Source organism: Centruroides sculpturatus, unplaced genomic scaffold (assembly GCF_000671375.1).
Source record: "Centruroides sculpturatus isolate CEXI.00-Female unplaced genomic scaffold, Cexi_2.0 scaffold426, whole genome shotgun sequence".
NCBI lineage: Eukaryota > Metazoa > Arthropoda > Arachnida > Scorpiones > Buthidae > Centruroides > Centruroides sculpturatus.
This window is the reverse complement of record NW_019384749.1, coordinates 507,189-523,991: the sequence shown is the minus strand read 5'-3', so window position 1 is coordinate 523,991 and position 16,803 is coordinate 507,189. Positions and strand designations below refer to the sequence as shown.

Sequence of the window (16,803 nt, the reverse complement as noted above, 5' to 3'; positions counted from 1 at the left end):
GCGATGAAAACCAGCTTTAAGCAACGGCGTAGTCGAATGGTACACACTCGGTAAGTAATCCTATAATTTTTTGTTTATAGCATAGTTTATACAGATTATTCCCAAAAAATTATACGTATTTTGGAAATGTTGAGTCGAATTAGTCTAGAATCGGTTAATTTTATAGAAGAAAACCTTTCAAACAGCCTTAGTCCGTAAAGTTCCCACCTATCGGGCTGTGATTGGCTCATGTATTTAATCGTTCCTACAATGTAAAATTCGATTAGCGTGGAACGTATCTAAGCGTTATAGGGGGGTCTACTGTACCACATTTCATTTGATTCAGTTCAGTAGAGTCAGCTCCAAATATGCCTGAGAACAGTCAGTTTAATTCTAACCATCCTGTATAAACATTCTGCCAGGAATAGGTAAATACCAAAAGTAGGTAATTAATTTAAAATAAAAAATTGAAAAACATTTATTTAACTTATCTAAATCATTGCATAGTTCTAATATTCTCTGTCCAGAATCAAAATACAGTCTATTCTTGAAAAAACAGAATTAATTAATTTTATATATTTTTAAATAACTTAAAAAAAAATAATAACTTTTATTGGTCATATTTTTGAGACTGGAGTGAGACAGCGAGGGTGGGTCTCCCCTTAAAACATTAAAATACATTGTACAGTAGGAAGTCTGCATGTCATTCCACAGCTTAGGGACACAATTGAGATTATTGTTAGCAATAATTGTAGTACGTACCCACAACAACACCGTACACCACTTTTTGGAAAAGCGAATTTTATGAGAAACATCAACATATAGCACTTCCTTCTCACAACAGATACCGACAGGTATAATTTCCATCTCTAGATGCTTTTAGTATTTGCATACTTGAATGGTTCGAGCAGAACATCACCATATAGCAAAAAAGATAGCCGGCACTAAGAATATTCTCATTTCACACCAGAATGTTATACAGTGTTGTTCTGGAGTGTACTTCAATTATTTTATCCTCAATAGTACTAATTACAACAAGGCCTCTCAATGGGTTTTTCCGTCTTCAGTGTTGGCATAGAAATTTGGAACATAAAATATTTGAGACCAACATTACTCTCATTAGCTGCGTTTAGCAGACTCAACAGTTCTGGAACCGGCGAGTATTTTTTTGCCAAACACCCTCTAAGATAGAGCTTTGGGAACATGTTTAGTGTTTTGACCAGGGCTGTGGAGTCGCGTNTTATTAATATTTTGTGTTTCACATATTTTTTTTTTCTTTTGCTGCAATAAACATGATTGGAAAATTAACCATTAAATATAAATAACTAAATTTCAGAATTTTAAACATAAGATTCAGTGAATTAAAATAATGTTTAATTATTATGCCTTTTTGTCCTTTTTAACTATTTATAATTTATTTTGTATACTAGTACTTTCTATATATTAACAGGACTTATTATACTGAAAAATAATGGATGCAGATATTTAGTCTTACAGTAGTGAACTGTAAGACTAAATATCTGCATCCATTATTTTCCAGTATAATAAGTCCTGTTAATATATAGAAAGTACTAGTATACAAAATAAATTATAAATAAGATTCAGTGCTTCATAGCATTCTTATTTCAAAATTTCCTAAATCACAAAATGTTTTGCTCTTCTATTAACTACAGTGAAAGTCATGAGTAAAAATAGCACCGATTCTGCAATTTTTTAATTTAAAGATTAATATTAATCATAATATCATAATTACTAAAATAATACTTAAACCTACAAATAAAGAACTTATATCACTCCATTTGGAAAGAAAAACAAATTTATAAATTTCATAGTTTCAAGGTAATATGTTCATCAATATGTTACTCAGAATATGATTAAATTACTTTTGTTATGTTATTGGTTTTTTATGTTGTATTACTGAAATAAGTTACTGTATATCAGAAGTATAATAATATACTAATAAATTACAAATTGAATAAAATAAAAACATTGAAGTCATTGTATGTAATTAGTAAAAGATAAAGCCATACCAAGTGATTCACTTAAATTTTTCATATAGAAATTTTTCTCATGAACGATGGATCCTCCAGCTTCATATTTTCTTCCTGAAATTTCTACTGTGGCTAGTCTTCCACCAATGTTGGAAGGCTCATATAAATGAATATCACATTTTTGATTCTGGAATAAATTTCTCACAAAATGGGCTGCAGATGTTCCTCCTATTCCCCCTCCAATAATTGCTAAACGAAATCATGATTTATAAAAATTTAAGTCAATTAAGATATTTCAATAAGTATATAACTAGTATTTTGAATCTATTATTAAAAAATACAATTACAAATTACTGCCCAAATAAGATAAACAATTTATTAAATCGTTTAATCATTAAAAACTGATAGCAAATAGGAGCTCATATATTTTAGTAGCAAATTCTAAATAATCATTAAATTATTCAAGATTTTTAATTAATAAATAATTAATTAACATTTAATATGATTGGTTTATTAAAACCATGATCTTATTAAACATTACATTTAATAAATTTATATACTGTTAAATTATGATATCATATATTTCATATAAAGCATAAAAAAAACTATATATTAAAAATAAAGTTTTAAATAGTTATACATGCTAAATATTAATAGAAAAAGATAACGTCTGTCAGCATTATGTAAAAATAATTTATTTTGCAAGTAAAACTTTCAACAGTATACAACTGTCCTCTTCAGGAAGAATTATTCAGAGAGAACAAAACATTTGAAATTAAAGAAAAAAAACCAGAACATAAACCAACATTTTTTCAAATTGCTTGTCCCACATGCGCATTGTCGAAAGTACTCGCAAAATAAATTATTTTTATGTAATGCCAACAGACAGTGGTATACACTATCTTTTTCAACTATGTTAAGTCAGCAATATTTAGAAAAGATCGGATATTGTAAAAAAAGTGCCAAATTGTACTGGTTATTAAGATCAAATTGATAAGGCATAACCTTGAAGTAAATACAAGAGCATGTGATTTCAAACAGTTGGTAGGAAGTGAAAATAAATAAATAGTTACAAATTCATCCAACAGGTTTCATCAAATATGGAAGCCAGTAAAAAATGATGACAAGTGTAGCATGCTTTTTGATTGTAGAAGGAATAGGTGGAAGGAAAATTCTTCACAGAACAAGTGCTGTATATAGAGATCACTGTGTGTCATTATCCAGAGTACAAAAATGAAATGAATATTATCATAAAGTATGCATGATGATGTAAAGTCAGGTTGACCAATTGTTATCACATAGAATATCAAACAACNAGTATAATAATATACTAATAAATTACAAATTGAATAAAATAAAAACATTGAAGTCATTGTATGTAATTAGTAAAAGATAAAGCCATACCAAGTGATTCACTTAAATTTTTCATATAGAAATTTTTCTCATGAACGATGGATCCTCCAGCTTCATATTTTCTTCCTGAAATTTCTACTGTGGCTAGTCTTCCACCAATGTTGGAAGGCTCATATAAATGAATATCACATTTTTGATTCTGGAATAAATTTCTCACAAAATGGGCTGCAGATGTTCCTCCTATTCCCCCTCCAATAATTGCTAAACGAAATCATGATTTATAAAAATTTAAGTCAATTAAGATATTTCAATAAGTATATAACTAGTATTTTGAATCTATTATTAAAAAATACAATTACAAATTACTGCCCAAATAAGATAAACAATTTATTAAATCGTTTAATCATTAAAAACTGATAGCAAATAGGAGCTCATATATTTTAGTAGCAAATTCTAAATAATCATTAAATTATTCAAGATTTTTAATTAATAAATAATTAATTAACATTTAATATGATTGGTTTATTAAAAACATTATCTTATTAAACATTACATTTAATAAATTTATATACTGTTAAATTATGATATCATATATTTCATATAAAGCATAAAAAAAATTATATATTAAAAATAAAGTTTTAAATAGTTATACATGCCAAACATTAATAGAAGAAGATAATGTCTGTCAGCATTATGTAAAAATAATTTATTTTGCAAGTACTTTCAACAGTATACAACTGTCCTCTTCAGGAAGAATTATTCAGAGAGAACAAAACATTTGAAATTAAAGAAAAAGAACCGGAACATCAACCAAAATTTTTTCAAATTGCTTGTCCCACATGCGCATTGTTGAAAGTACTCGCAAAATAAATTATTTTTATGTAATGCCAACAGACAGTGGTATACACTATCTTTTTCAACTATGTTAAGTCAGCAATATTTAGAAAAGATCGGATATTGTAAAAAAAAGTGCCAAATTGTAGCTTGTTATTAAGATCAAATTGATAAGGCATAACCTTGAAGTAAATACAGGGGCATGTGATTTCAAACAGTTGGTAGGAAGTGAAAATAAATAAGTAGTTACAAATTTGTCCAACAGGTTTCATCAAGTATGGAAGCCAGTAAAAAATGATGACAAGTGCAGCATGCTTTTTGATTGTAGAAGGAATAGGTGGAAGGAAAATTCTTCACAGAACAAGTGCTGTATATACAGATCACTGTGTGTCATTATCCAGAGTACAAAAATGAAATGAATATTATCATAAAGTATGCATGATGATGTAAAGTCAGGTTGACTAATTGTTATCACATAGAATGTCAAACAACAAAGGGATAAAGTGATATGTGAAAACAGATGTAACCAAAGAAGAAATAATGGTAAAAGTGCATAAAGTACTATGATTGCCTGTAGGCAATCACAGATGCTTGTGGTGACAACTAGCAGTAAAAAAAAAAAACAGTAGTGAGGATTCTTACTTAGTTGTCAATTCTGCTCTATGGCAATTATATGTATAGTGTATCTGGTATTTTAAAAGATATATCATCAGAATCAGTTATATTTAATGATAATTTTCAATAGCATGTAAAATTCATACTACTAGGGCTGCCATAATTCAACAATGGAAAACACAACATACCAGCAGAGATGATTTATTGAGAATTTTATGAATAACAAGCCTTAAAAATATCTCAAACCTTAATACTACATAAATCCCATAGTAAACTTTAACCACATTATTCAATATGTTACATTTATAAAAGAATATCATCAAATAAGCAAATGTGGATACTGTAGATCTAAACTTGTGTAAGTTAAGCCTCCCTTTCGGCAAATATGATTTGTGTCATAAAATCTTCACATCTAATATGGTAGGAGCATACTTTCTTTGCTTCTGTTGACTTTTTTGCATTCTCAGTTAATTTGCAATATCTTCAATAGTTTTCTATTTGAAAGAAATTTTAAAAACTCATCTTGTTTGCAATGTTTTCTTGCAGTCAGACATACAACAGCATTTTACTATATATTAAAAAACAGTTAAGTGAAAGTATTGCTAGTGTAGTGACCATATTATTTATCATCCAAACTGAGATAGTTTTAAAAGTTAGTGAAAATGGGTCTCAAATTGCCAAACAGATTATTTTTTAAAAATTATTTGTATGTTGACCTATAAATTGGTTATACAGAGATTGAGTCAGTTAATATTGGCCAATTCCTTAAGCAAATAATATGTTCACTTGTTCAAAGATAAATCGAATCATCTTGCATTCTAGAATATTCTATTGACAGTTTCATTGAAAAAAACCAATTATAGTAACAAAAATAACAGTATATTGGGAAGGCTGCATTTGTGGATTTTCCAATGCCAAATACAGCCTTTCCACGATAGTAAAAAAGTATTCAGAAAAAAGTCTTCATATATAAATCAAGTGTAAGTAGCATTACTCAAAAGTGCAATCAGCTACCACCTAAAATCCATGGGTGTCATGAGAAACAGCAAAACTATCATACCCAGCTATTTTGTCCTGAAGAGAAGATCCAACAAGTCCACACCAGTATTCTCATGGAGAATCCAGCTACCAAAACTTATCCTAAAGGCTGAATATATCACAAGCTACATTGGGGTTGATCATTCGAGAAAATCTTGAACTCGAGCATGAAGACCATTGCTTATCAACTTCACAGAGAATGGTATCATTGTTAATGCTACATACTATTGCAAAATGATGCATGTATTGTAGGCCTAGATAAAGTTGAAAAGTCCAAGCTTACTATCAAAAGGATTGATTCTTTCATCATAATGCAAGGCTTCATACTAACAACATTGTTTGTGATGTTCTAAGAAAAATAACATAGGAAATCTTCTAACCTTCTGATGGTCCAGATAACAATTGATTGGAGTTAAAGAAGGCTGTCCAAGAGTGTTTGCACCAAAAACCAAGAGAGTTCTACCAGAAAGCTACTTTCTAGCCAGTAAAATAGTAGAATAACTGCTTAAATTTCTATGGGGATTAGGTTTACTTTCTGTTTAATAAAGTTCATTGTTTCAAAGGTGACTTGTTAATTTTGACTGACCTTCCTATTTTTTGTTTCCATCATGAATAGCACTTGTTCCATTTGTAAATGTGTGTTTGAAGTATGATTTTCTTGCTGTACACTTTATGAAACACATTGAAAATTTTTATGATATTTTACACACAATTTGATTGTTTTCTGCTCTAGATGAATCATTTCTTCTCAGCCAACTGTATTTGATACTAATATTCAGTGTATATTAATACATACTCAGTTCAAATTTTAGCAAGACCACCAATTTTATAAAAAAAAAAAAATTTGGATGTTTTTCAGTATTTGCAGAAGAGTATTTCCTTTCAGTGAATTGTGAAAAGACAAAAGTGTCTTGTCAAGGCTCTAGATGGAGAAGAAGTTACAGGATTTTAATTAAAAGAAATTTGTTGCATATTGTTGACAAGATGAATTATTTGGGGGTAAATTTTACATGAAATTTTTCTTTCAGTGAGCCTGTTAAAAAGTTAAATGTCAGTCTAAAGCAATTATGATACCATCAATAATGGCAGGTTTGAAAAATTCAAATATATTACTGTTAAAGAAAATTAACTGTTTACTATCCCAGTCAATTTTATTATATGCAACATTGTCATAGAGGTTATTGGAATGACCACATTTTAATATTCAAATGTTAACCTTCAAAAAAATATTTGGTCTTGAAAGTTCTGTGCCTTTTTATGTACTGAGATTGTCAATTAAACTGAAGGACTTGAAGGTTTTAATTCCAGGTCAGAAACTTATTTTCTAAATAAAATATGTCAGCCAGAGAATCTTTGGAATATTATGATTTACAGGATTTAAAGGAATCTAAAGTTATGGCTGTTATAGTTAAAGTAGTTATAATAAAGTTATAGTCTGAAGTAGATGAAATTATTGGACTATCAATTAAATCAGATATGGTTCTTTTTTCCTATTTAACAACAACAACTTAATCAAATTTTATAAAAGAAAACTTTTTCAATCATTTAAGTTTCTTTTATTGGAAGAAGAAAAATAGAAGTTGGCTGTTTCCAAGTTTTGTAATAGTACCCTTTGATAGTATCAGAAAATGGAAATCTTGAATAATTGAAAATTTACAAGTACTTCTTATTTTTAAAAAATCTTACAGTTGAAACTAAATAAATTTCAATTTAGTTAGAGGAATAATAAATTATTTTTGATTTCCAAGCAAGAATGCATATTATGTAATGGTGGAACTAACTTATTATATCATTTAATCTTCAACTATTGAATTACTGAGAAAATCCAAAAGCAATATGATTTAAGGAAATGGAATAAGGAAGTGGAGATAAAGTTTTGGAAATTATTTTATGATAATCTTTGATTGATATCTTTGTTTTTCAATTATAATATGATTGTAAAAATTACTGCAATTGGTAATTCCTCAAGGTAATTATTATATTAATTATGTTTGCTGACTATGTAATTAATGTTTTGTAGTTTTGTATTTTCCCCATCAAGAGGCTTTGTCCTTGAGAAATAAATAATAATAATAACAATTCTCATGATTAATTTTCTTTACATTTAATATACAATAAGTTTGTTAAGTACAATTATTCTCACCTATTCTTGGAAAATGTTCAGAATAAATCACTCCTACAAGTGGCAGTAAAAATATTAACTCTAAAATAAAGTCTTTCATTGCTTGAGTACCTAAAATTGATATAATGAAGTAAATTTAATAACATAAATTAAAAACATTATAACGATTTAAAATAGTACTCGTTGAAATGAAAAATTATTTATGAAATTTCAACATAGTTTTTGATAAAGTTCATATGATTAGTTTTCTATATAAAACAAGATAAAATAAAAATAAATTCAGATAAAATAATAAAACAGTACATACTCTAACTTAAAATTTTAAGCTATAATTACAAACAACCACCATAACAGTTTGAAGTTCAATGGTTAACAGTTATTCCTGTTCAAATATTGCCAATTCTTTTAACTTTTTCATTTTCATTATACTTTTGTAGTTANTCAAAGGCTAAGCCACTAGTACTGCCTTCTTAACTTTTCCAGATAGATATCTAGGGTTTGGATGGTAAACAAGCAAATTTTTATATTTACTCTGGGGTCACAAATTTGAATCTGTGTCAATCTCAGAAATTTTCGTGGATATGAACTAATATGCATTCTGATAATATTTGAGTTTATAAAAATTAATAAATTAATTAAGCAAATGAGTTTAATGTATAATATTTACTGATAATTAATAATAAAAGTATAGAAAATAAAAATAAAATACCAGTGATTCTTCAGCAGGTCTTTTATTATTATCTTCTGTTTCTTCACTTTCATTAAGTGTTTTGCCAGCATATTCCTTTAACCAACTATCATCAGCCCATACTGTTAACATTTAAAAAAAATAATAATAAAATTAAGTATCCGAGAATAAACAGAAATAAAAGAAATATATTTTTACAGAAATATAAATCTGTTATTTACCTGGTTTAACAGAACCTTCTTTAATTTTCATGGGTTTAGCAATATTAACTCTGATTGTCCTACCAAATAATTCTGAGTCATTCTAAATTTACAAATAAAATAATTTTCATCAATATCTTGACTTTATATTTAATTATATGAAGATTAAAAAAATACGAATATTACTGTATTTCTTCAAGTCAAAACAAAATTTGATTTTAAATTTATGATGTAAGATTTTTTGATGGAAAGAAAAATTTTAAAAATAATCAGTTTTATATAATTTTTTAACTGAAAATGTTAGAAATATAAATGCCAAAAAACAGGAAATGTTCTTTTGTTTTAATTCTGAATCATAATGTCATCTTGAAACTGTGTTAAATATTTAAAATAAGTTTAAAATGAATGCTCATATGATCTGATCCTAACTGTTGAGAAGTGGCTGATTAAATAGATATTATGTAATTTGGACTAAAGGTAGGTAGTTGCACTGTCTTTTATTAAATTTAAAAACTAGAGAAATTACAGTAGAGTTCTGAAAAAGCTACTCTCGATAACTAGATATTCTGTAAAAGTTGTTGTGTCTTTCAAATAAAACAAAAGTAATCAAATTTTTACCACTATAACTTAATACTAGGATCAAATAAGTTATTGTTCTTCACTGGCAACATTCAATAATAGCATCAGTCCCCATGTTAACAAAGAATATAACCCTTTTTCCAAGGTGACACTGCAAAATGCCACAATGCAAATGTTACTAACTTGAAATTAACCACCAAATAGCCAATATTTTTAAAAATTAATTAATTCGTTTTTATTTTATTTATTCATTGTAAAGAAATTATTACTATCAACGCAGTAAGCTGCTAGAAAGACGGGCGAATGGACGAGCTGTTTAGGTTGAAGCCTACCGCTTTTGGAGACCCGGGATCGACTTCAGACGGATCGAAAAAATTCCCAAGAATTTTTTCTCGGGGTTTTTCGTTTGGATATGTCTGTCTCCGTCCCTCACCACACGGCCGCCCCATTGTGGATCTGGCCGAACCCATAATGGGCCTACTAAAAAGAGGCCCTCTTAGTGCCCACAGGGCGGAAAGAGTATTTTAAAAAAGCTGCTTGAAAACAAGTGTATAGAGTAATGTTTTGCAATCTTGTTTTTTATTTCACGGCACAATTGAACCTATAATTAAATTTTCGTGAAAAAAAACCCCGTGATTTAAAATTGTTTGTAAACATTTTAACGCTCTATTACTATCCACTTAACCTAATTCTTTTGCTTATATTTTTGTGAATTAAATAAAACGGTATTATTGTTCCATAAAATAGCAGGTTACAATAATTATTTAAATTAATAATTTTTATTTACACAAGAAAAACAATTAACATTAATTCTTGATTTGCATTTAAAAGCGGCATGATAATTGCCTTTAGAAATTGGCCCAATCTTCCGCTCTTTCTAAGTTAAAAAATAATTTGAACTAAATATAGACGATTATAAATACATTTTTGATTTAAAGAAAATTTCATTTAGAGGCTAAAATATAGTTTTTCCAATTATATTCTTAGATAAAGATATGCAATAAAATACAATATAGAAAATGCGAATGCACCTCTTTATCAGACACACTATTTACAGAAACAGAAAGTTATGTACAAAATTTTCATACGTAATATGTAGCATTATAATAGTTTTAAATAGAAATATTTGTAAAGTAATTCTATTTTTAATTTAATTTATCTACATCTGAAAAGTAGTTGATATGCCAGTATTCTGCAAACAGTTTTAAATGTTCTAATCGGTGGGGTTGGGAAATATATTGCAGATATGAAAGTTTTCGGTTTTTATTTTTCCAGCTGTTATATATAATAGAGGGAAAGCGTGACAATCGGACAGAAAGTGACTACCAAGGTTTTTACATTCTTGGACTCCGGACATCCAAACTTCGAAAAATGCAAAGAAAAATTACTGATGACGGCTGTGTTCGTGCCTGGAGGCACCGTGGTAAACGCCTCAATTCTGCTTACACATTAGAGCAACACACCACCTCACAGCTGGTGTGATGGTCCGGGGTGTCATCATGGAATAGCCGATCACCTCTAGTAGTGATCCAAGGGACCATGACAGCNCTTTACAGAGCACCAACCTCACCCGGTTTAGCCGGTGGAAGCCTACGACCTTGGGTGAAAGCTGCACACATATAAAGATTCCAATTCTATCAAGGACCGGTTCTTGGCTGTTAGCCGCCTGCCCACTAGATATTTCGATTACGTGAATAACGAGTAGATTTATAACTTAACCCGACCGATAAGAATTTACTGGTACGTTTTTACGATAGTTCCGTATAGTTGACAGGAGTTAAAAAATCCATAAAAATATTTGATATATTTATTCCGCTGTCCGATTTTATATTACTCACGGATTTCAATGTTAAACCAGTGATATTACGATTTCGTACATCCCATCTTTAAGGGGATGTAGAAAAAAATGTGTAAAATTCTTGTATAATGTTAAAAAATTAACCGTTACTTCGACAGCGTCGTTTACGACTAAATTCAATGAATGAGAGAGATGCTCCAGGTACAGAAAAGGCTCTAGAATTTATTTTCCTTAAATTTACGATTTATGTATCCGTTTGTGGTAAAAATTTGTCTTTCCACTTTTTTCCCGAGACTACAGATATTCGAGTACGAAGTAACCGGTTTCGACTTATTTCTGCTTAATTAAGAAGTAGTTAAATAATTAAGCGATTAGGGAATTGGGGACGTAAACAAAACCCTGATGAAAGAGCTGGAATTTTACTTAAACAAAAGCCTAACCGGACCAATATCTATCCGAGTACAGTGGGACTGATTTCTTCGTAATATTAGATGTAATAAAGACAGAAATTTTTCCAGTTCAATGAAAGTGAGTATAAAAGTTGTAAATTTTGGAAATTTCCGTGGACACCTGGTCTTAAAATGAATTACAAACAATTATATATTAGTTAGAAAACAAATGACTTTTAAGTTTAACATATTTAGATTTTTACAGCTATGGCAAGAAACGTTTAAAATTTACAACAACCCTGTCGCGTCCTTTGAGATATACAGTGGTGCCTCGTATAACGTATGCCTCGAATAACGGACTTTCTGTTTGACCTGGAGGTAATGGATGGCCGCCATCGGTTAGACGAAACCTGGCCGTCTTTCTCCATCCATTTACATCTCCACAAAGACGGTCTTTATCAGAAGGCTGTAAACGTGAATTAGTTAAGTCCACGACCACGTTTTAAACTAAAACAACATTTNTGTCTGGAGACCCCGTGGTAAACGTCTCAATTCTGCTTACACTTTAGAGCAACACACCACTCCACAGCTGGTGTGATGGTCCGGGGTGCCATCATGGAATAGCCAATCACCTCTAGTAGTGGTCTAAGGGACCATGACAGCCCAGTGGTATGTTAGTGACATCCACATGTGTTGTCTCTCATGGCAGGACTCCCAAGAGCCATTTTCCACAATGTTCGACTACACACAGCAAGGTTGTTACAGGACTATTTCCACCACAATGCTACACTTCTTTGGCATACCCAGTCAGCTGATTTATCACGATCGAACATGTCTGGGATCACCTGGGACGCCAAGTTGGACAGCTTAGGATTTTGGCCGAACTAGAGGATCGCTTGCAGAAACTATGGATAGATGCTGCAGGACACAATATGGCAACTGTGTGCCTGTATTTCCTACCTGTAACACACGGTATATTCACGTTAGAGATACAACAGGATACTATAACCTTCTTTTATTTGTAATTTTTCCTGCAATAAATGATTCTTTTGCTTTTACTTGTTAATCACTTACTTATATCACCGTTACATTCACACATGTACTATACAGTACAGTGTCGTTCGATTCTGACAATTCTTTCTTGGTGCGCTAATTTTTATGGCAATGGGTATACATTTATGATCATTTATTTTACTTATTCGGCATGCTGTTATTTCTTTCTCTCGTAGAAAAATAAAAATGCTTGAAAACAGTAAAATTATCTACTAATCAAATGGATAAAACAAGTTCTTTCCGCTGCAAAACAACTTGAGCGCTAGCTATCGGCTACTTGATACAGTTCGGGAGCTGCTATTGTTTTCGTTCTAGAGACAATTGCAGCCTGTCCGGCAGTATTCCGATCGTTCAATAGGCGACGTTGGCAAGAGTGCATTAGTGCGTGTGCATTTTTAAAAGTGTTTTGTGGATATTTTACTTATTTCGGCTTTCTTTATATTTTTGTGAAATACGATTGTTTGATTTAGCTTTACATTATAAGTTTTAAAAGAGACGAGTCAGAAATATTCGATTTACTTTCCTGGGTGTTGTGTATAAATAACTATAGAAAGTATTGGAATCAAATAAAATTTGACCCTCCGAGTTTTTTTTGCAAATCTCCACGTTTCGAGATTCCTTAAACCCCAAAAAATAAAAGAAATCTATCAACGAGTTGCGTCACTTTCCCGGCTGTTATGAGATTTTATTTAAAAAATAACTTTTATATCATTAATCATGATAAATAAATAAAATTGTGTTTTGCGCCATCTGTTATGAGATTTTGTTATAGAAACATTTTATATTTTTAACTGAAGTATTATAAAATGACAAAAGGCTTAATTTTGAGGGAAGAGATGAGTTTATCTAATGTAAATGCTAACAACAAATAAAATCTTCATTAAGTACGACCCCAATCGAAATATAACACGTGATTCCCCCTATATCTCCCCACCCGCTTGTGGTTTTTTTGTTTGCATTTCTCGACATTTCAAGGCCTCCTGAGCCCAAAAATGTGAAAATCATGAGGGGAAATCCATTTTTGACCGATTGCCTTTCCTCTGTTATCTATAACAGAGTCGGGAAAGTAATATATTGATCGACAACACCAAACGAATTATGATCAGAAAGAAATATCTTGAAGCTTGCTATTGTAAGAAGGCAGATATCTTTTAGTATGCCAATTATGACACAATACTGAAATACAGAAATATAATTTTATTTTTTAAATTTAAGAAATAAGAAAAAATAAGAAATAATGTAGGAAATAGTTGTATTTAAGTAGTTGTTAATGAAACCATACATCAGGGGTGGACAAGCAAGAGTTCAGTGGGAGCCGAAATGTAGGTTTTGCAAAATGCATGGGAGCCGAAATGTAGGTTTTGCAAAATGCATGGGAGCCGCAGTTCTGTACTATTTTATTCTGTACCGCAGTTCTGTACCACGATTTTATTATATAATATAAATATAATATAAAACAAATATTGAATTTTTTAATAAACATATTTTCACAAAATTGTCGAAATAAAATTGTAAAAAAACAAAAAAAAGCAGAAATTAACACTTTCAGCAAGAGCCGCATTTGCCCATGTCTGCCATACATTGTTTAGGATATTTTATTGCAAACATATTCATTAGAGAGCAAAATTTGGACGATCTTTATACATTTTCATTTTCATAAAGGGGATGAAGACTCGGGACCACTCATTGATATTGCCCGAGTGTGAAGAAGAATAGAGGAAAGGTAGTTCAGGGAAGAGGCGAAGGGGAAAGAGTAAAGCGAGATAGGAAAGGGGATGAAAAGGGAAAGTTTCATGGGCGCCCAGCCTGTTTTATTAAGAATCAAATGAAACATACAGATATGGCTCCTGGCCATCAGATACAGACAATAATTGCAATATTTACAGTATGTACAATTGAAGACAGTTTGATTACACGTAGTTTGAAAACAATTTTAACCGAAAAAACAGAAGAACATAAATCAAATCAATATTTTGAACAAATACAGTTCTTGCCTCCCAGAATACAGACGATAAATAAACTTTTAACAAAATATTTTAAGGAAAAATGATTACACATAGAATGATCAAATTTACTAATCGAAAATACAAGGACGATCTTTATACACCCCCTTTTGCTTTCAAGGTTATAGAAAAGACGAATCATACCAAACTAGCGAGGTTTTTAATGGTGGATTGATGTTCACATATTGCTTTATATTAAGATTATAAATAAGCTAACTTCCAAAGGATTAATTGTAAATTTTTAAGAATTCTGTATCAAATGTGGGGTATTTTTCACTTTAGTTAGCAGCATTGAGAAGTTAGAAACGGCTGGATTAGCACTCTACGATTCAATGAAAACAATAAAGACGTCCGTTTATAATTCTATTGATATTCCAGCTATGGACTCATTTAACAAAGAATCACAAAAACTGATCAGTATTTAAAAGAAAAACCCTGCGCCCGTAGAACTTATTCTCAATTTTAAAATTGCTCCATTTACAATGCTTCGTGTGACGTTAAACTCAATTTCCGTTTATAAAAAGCACGTCAGGCATAAATATGAATTGAATTGACGGAATAAGGAACATGAGAGAGATGTCTCCAGGGAGGACTTTGCACTGGAAATAGGCTGCTATTTAGATGTTAGACACGTGGAGGAAATCTGGTAAACTCCACATGGCTAGCCTATTGGCGAGGCACGAATCCGTGATAAACTACCAGGATTCAGTGGTTTATTCTTCGGCTACAGAACAGTGTCAATATAACACTGAATATATAGTAAAGTTCATTGTTACATAGTGTAATAATAATCAGGCCTGCGCGCAGGATTTTTAAAAGGATTTAAAAAACATTATTTTTTACATAACATAATTTATTTATTTTTACAATATAGGTATAGAGTAACACAATACAGTAGACTAGGGAGGAATTGAATGGGTATAAAATAAACATACGTTATTCTTTATTTACTTTTTAATTCTTCATAATTGAATTGTTAAACCCCCGTGTGCGTGGTCTTGGTGAGATTCGACATGAATAAAACTTCACATTACCTATTTTACTTATTTCATTTGATTAGGATTTCAATGGCATATTTGCTTAACTTTTTCCTTAGCTGAAACTGCCTAAAAATCCAAACCCCACTATGAGGTAAAATTAATATTATTGCATATAAAATTAGAAAATACAGTGTAAGAGAATAAATTTGAAAAAAACTTTAGTTTGTTCTCTTCAAGCGCAATCTAAGATGGATATAAATTTAATGAATAAAACAAACTGTACAAGGATGAATTCAATTAACAACATCAACATAAGTGCACTGAGTTACATTAAATGAACTCCACGATGTAAGAGTAAGTTAATGTGGAAAAGATGTTTACACGATAATTAATAGTGATGAGTATTACGTAAATATTTAATTTAAGGAATACTGTACGAGAGTTGAGCAGATGGTAGCGGAATAAAGTGTCATTCTACTTGAAAGAGGGATCTTATTTCAAATCCGATAGAACCTACTTATAATTTATCCTAAATATTGTGATTGTTCCCTATTCTTCATTCAAGCTGGCCGATCCTATTGCTTCTGCCCGTATTGGAATCATAACGAAATTATAACCGTCCGTAGGATCTTACGGTTATGTACTGTACAGTACAGTACATACTAGAATAATTTTATTTATAATATATTCAATTTTTTATGTATGCTATTCACTAAAATAATAATAAAAAAACCTGTCAAAAGTTTATAAAATCAAAAAATAAACTCAATATCAATTGTGTTGTATTCTTAAGACCCAAATGTATTTTGGAAGTTTAAAAAAAGAAGATATACATGTTTATAAATGAAGATATTTTATCAAAAAATTCTTTTGATGGCTTTATTATTTCAATATACACAACAATTCTATATACATACTGCATTTTAGATGAGTGTATGATACATGAAATTTTCATTTATTTTACTCGTCCATTCTATGAAATTAAAATATTAAAACGTTACCGAAAAAGGAATGAAACATTTTTTCCATAAAAACAAATCCATTTTTCTTCTTTGTATTTATATCATCATTTGCAGCATTTTCATACAAAAAGAAACAATATTAAGGCAAATTTATAAATCACAGGCTTTTGATATGTTTAGCTAAAGCTGTAATTTCTCAAGTAACAAATATTCGGAGAG

At 30.2% G+C, this 16,803-nt stretch overlaps 1 protein-coding gene and 1 long non-coding RNA gene across 2 annotated transcripts in view; both read right to left on the bottom strand.

Moving 5' to 3' along the window:
* The window catches only part of LOC111628525 (prenylcysteine oxidase 1-like), a 20,820-nt gene extending 12,520 nt beyond the window's left edge, over positions 1-8,300 (bottom strand). Inside the window, exons 1-3 of the mRNA XM_023372336.1 lie at positions 8,279-8,300; positions 7,954-8,043; positions 3,375-3,584 (exon numbers count right to left, since the gene is read on the bottom strand). Of these exons, the coding sequence (XP_023228104.1) occupies positions 3,375-3,584; positions 7,954-8,032 (289 nt within the window). The 5' untranslated portion in view covers positions 8,033-8,043; positions 8,279-8,300. The remainder of the gene's footprint in view (positions 1-3,374; positions 3,585-7,953; positions 8,044-8,278) is intronic.
* A 340-nt stretch (positions 8,301-8,640) lies between these two features.
* Positions 8,641-8,935, bottom strand: LOC111628523. Its single transcript, XR_002757187.1, has 2 exons — positions 8,842-8,935; positions 8,641-8,742 (listed from the first exon to the last, which is right to left on the bottom strand). It is a non-coding gene; the product is annotated as an uncharacterized LOC111628523 (long non-coding RNA).
* Between the last annotated feature and the right edge of the window lie 7,868 nt (positions 8,936-16,803).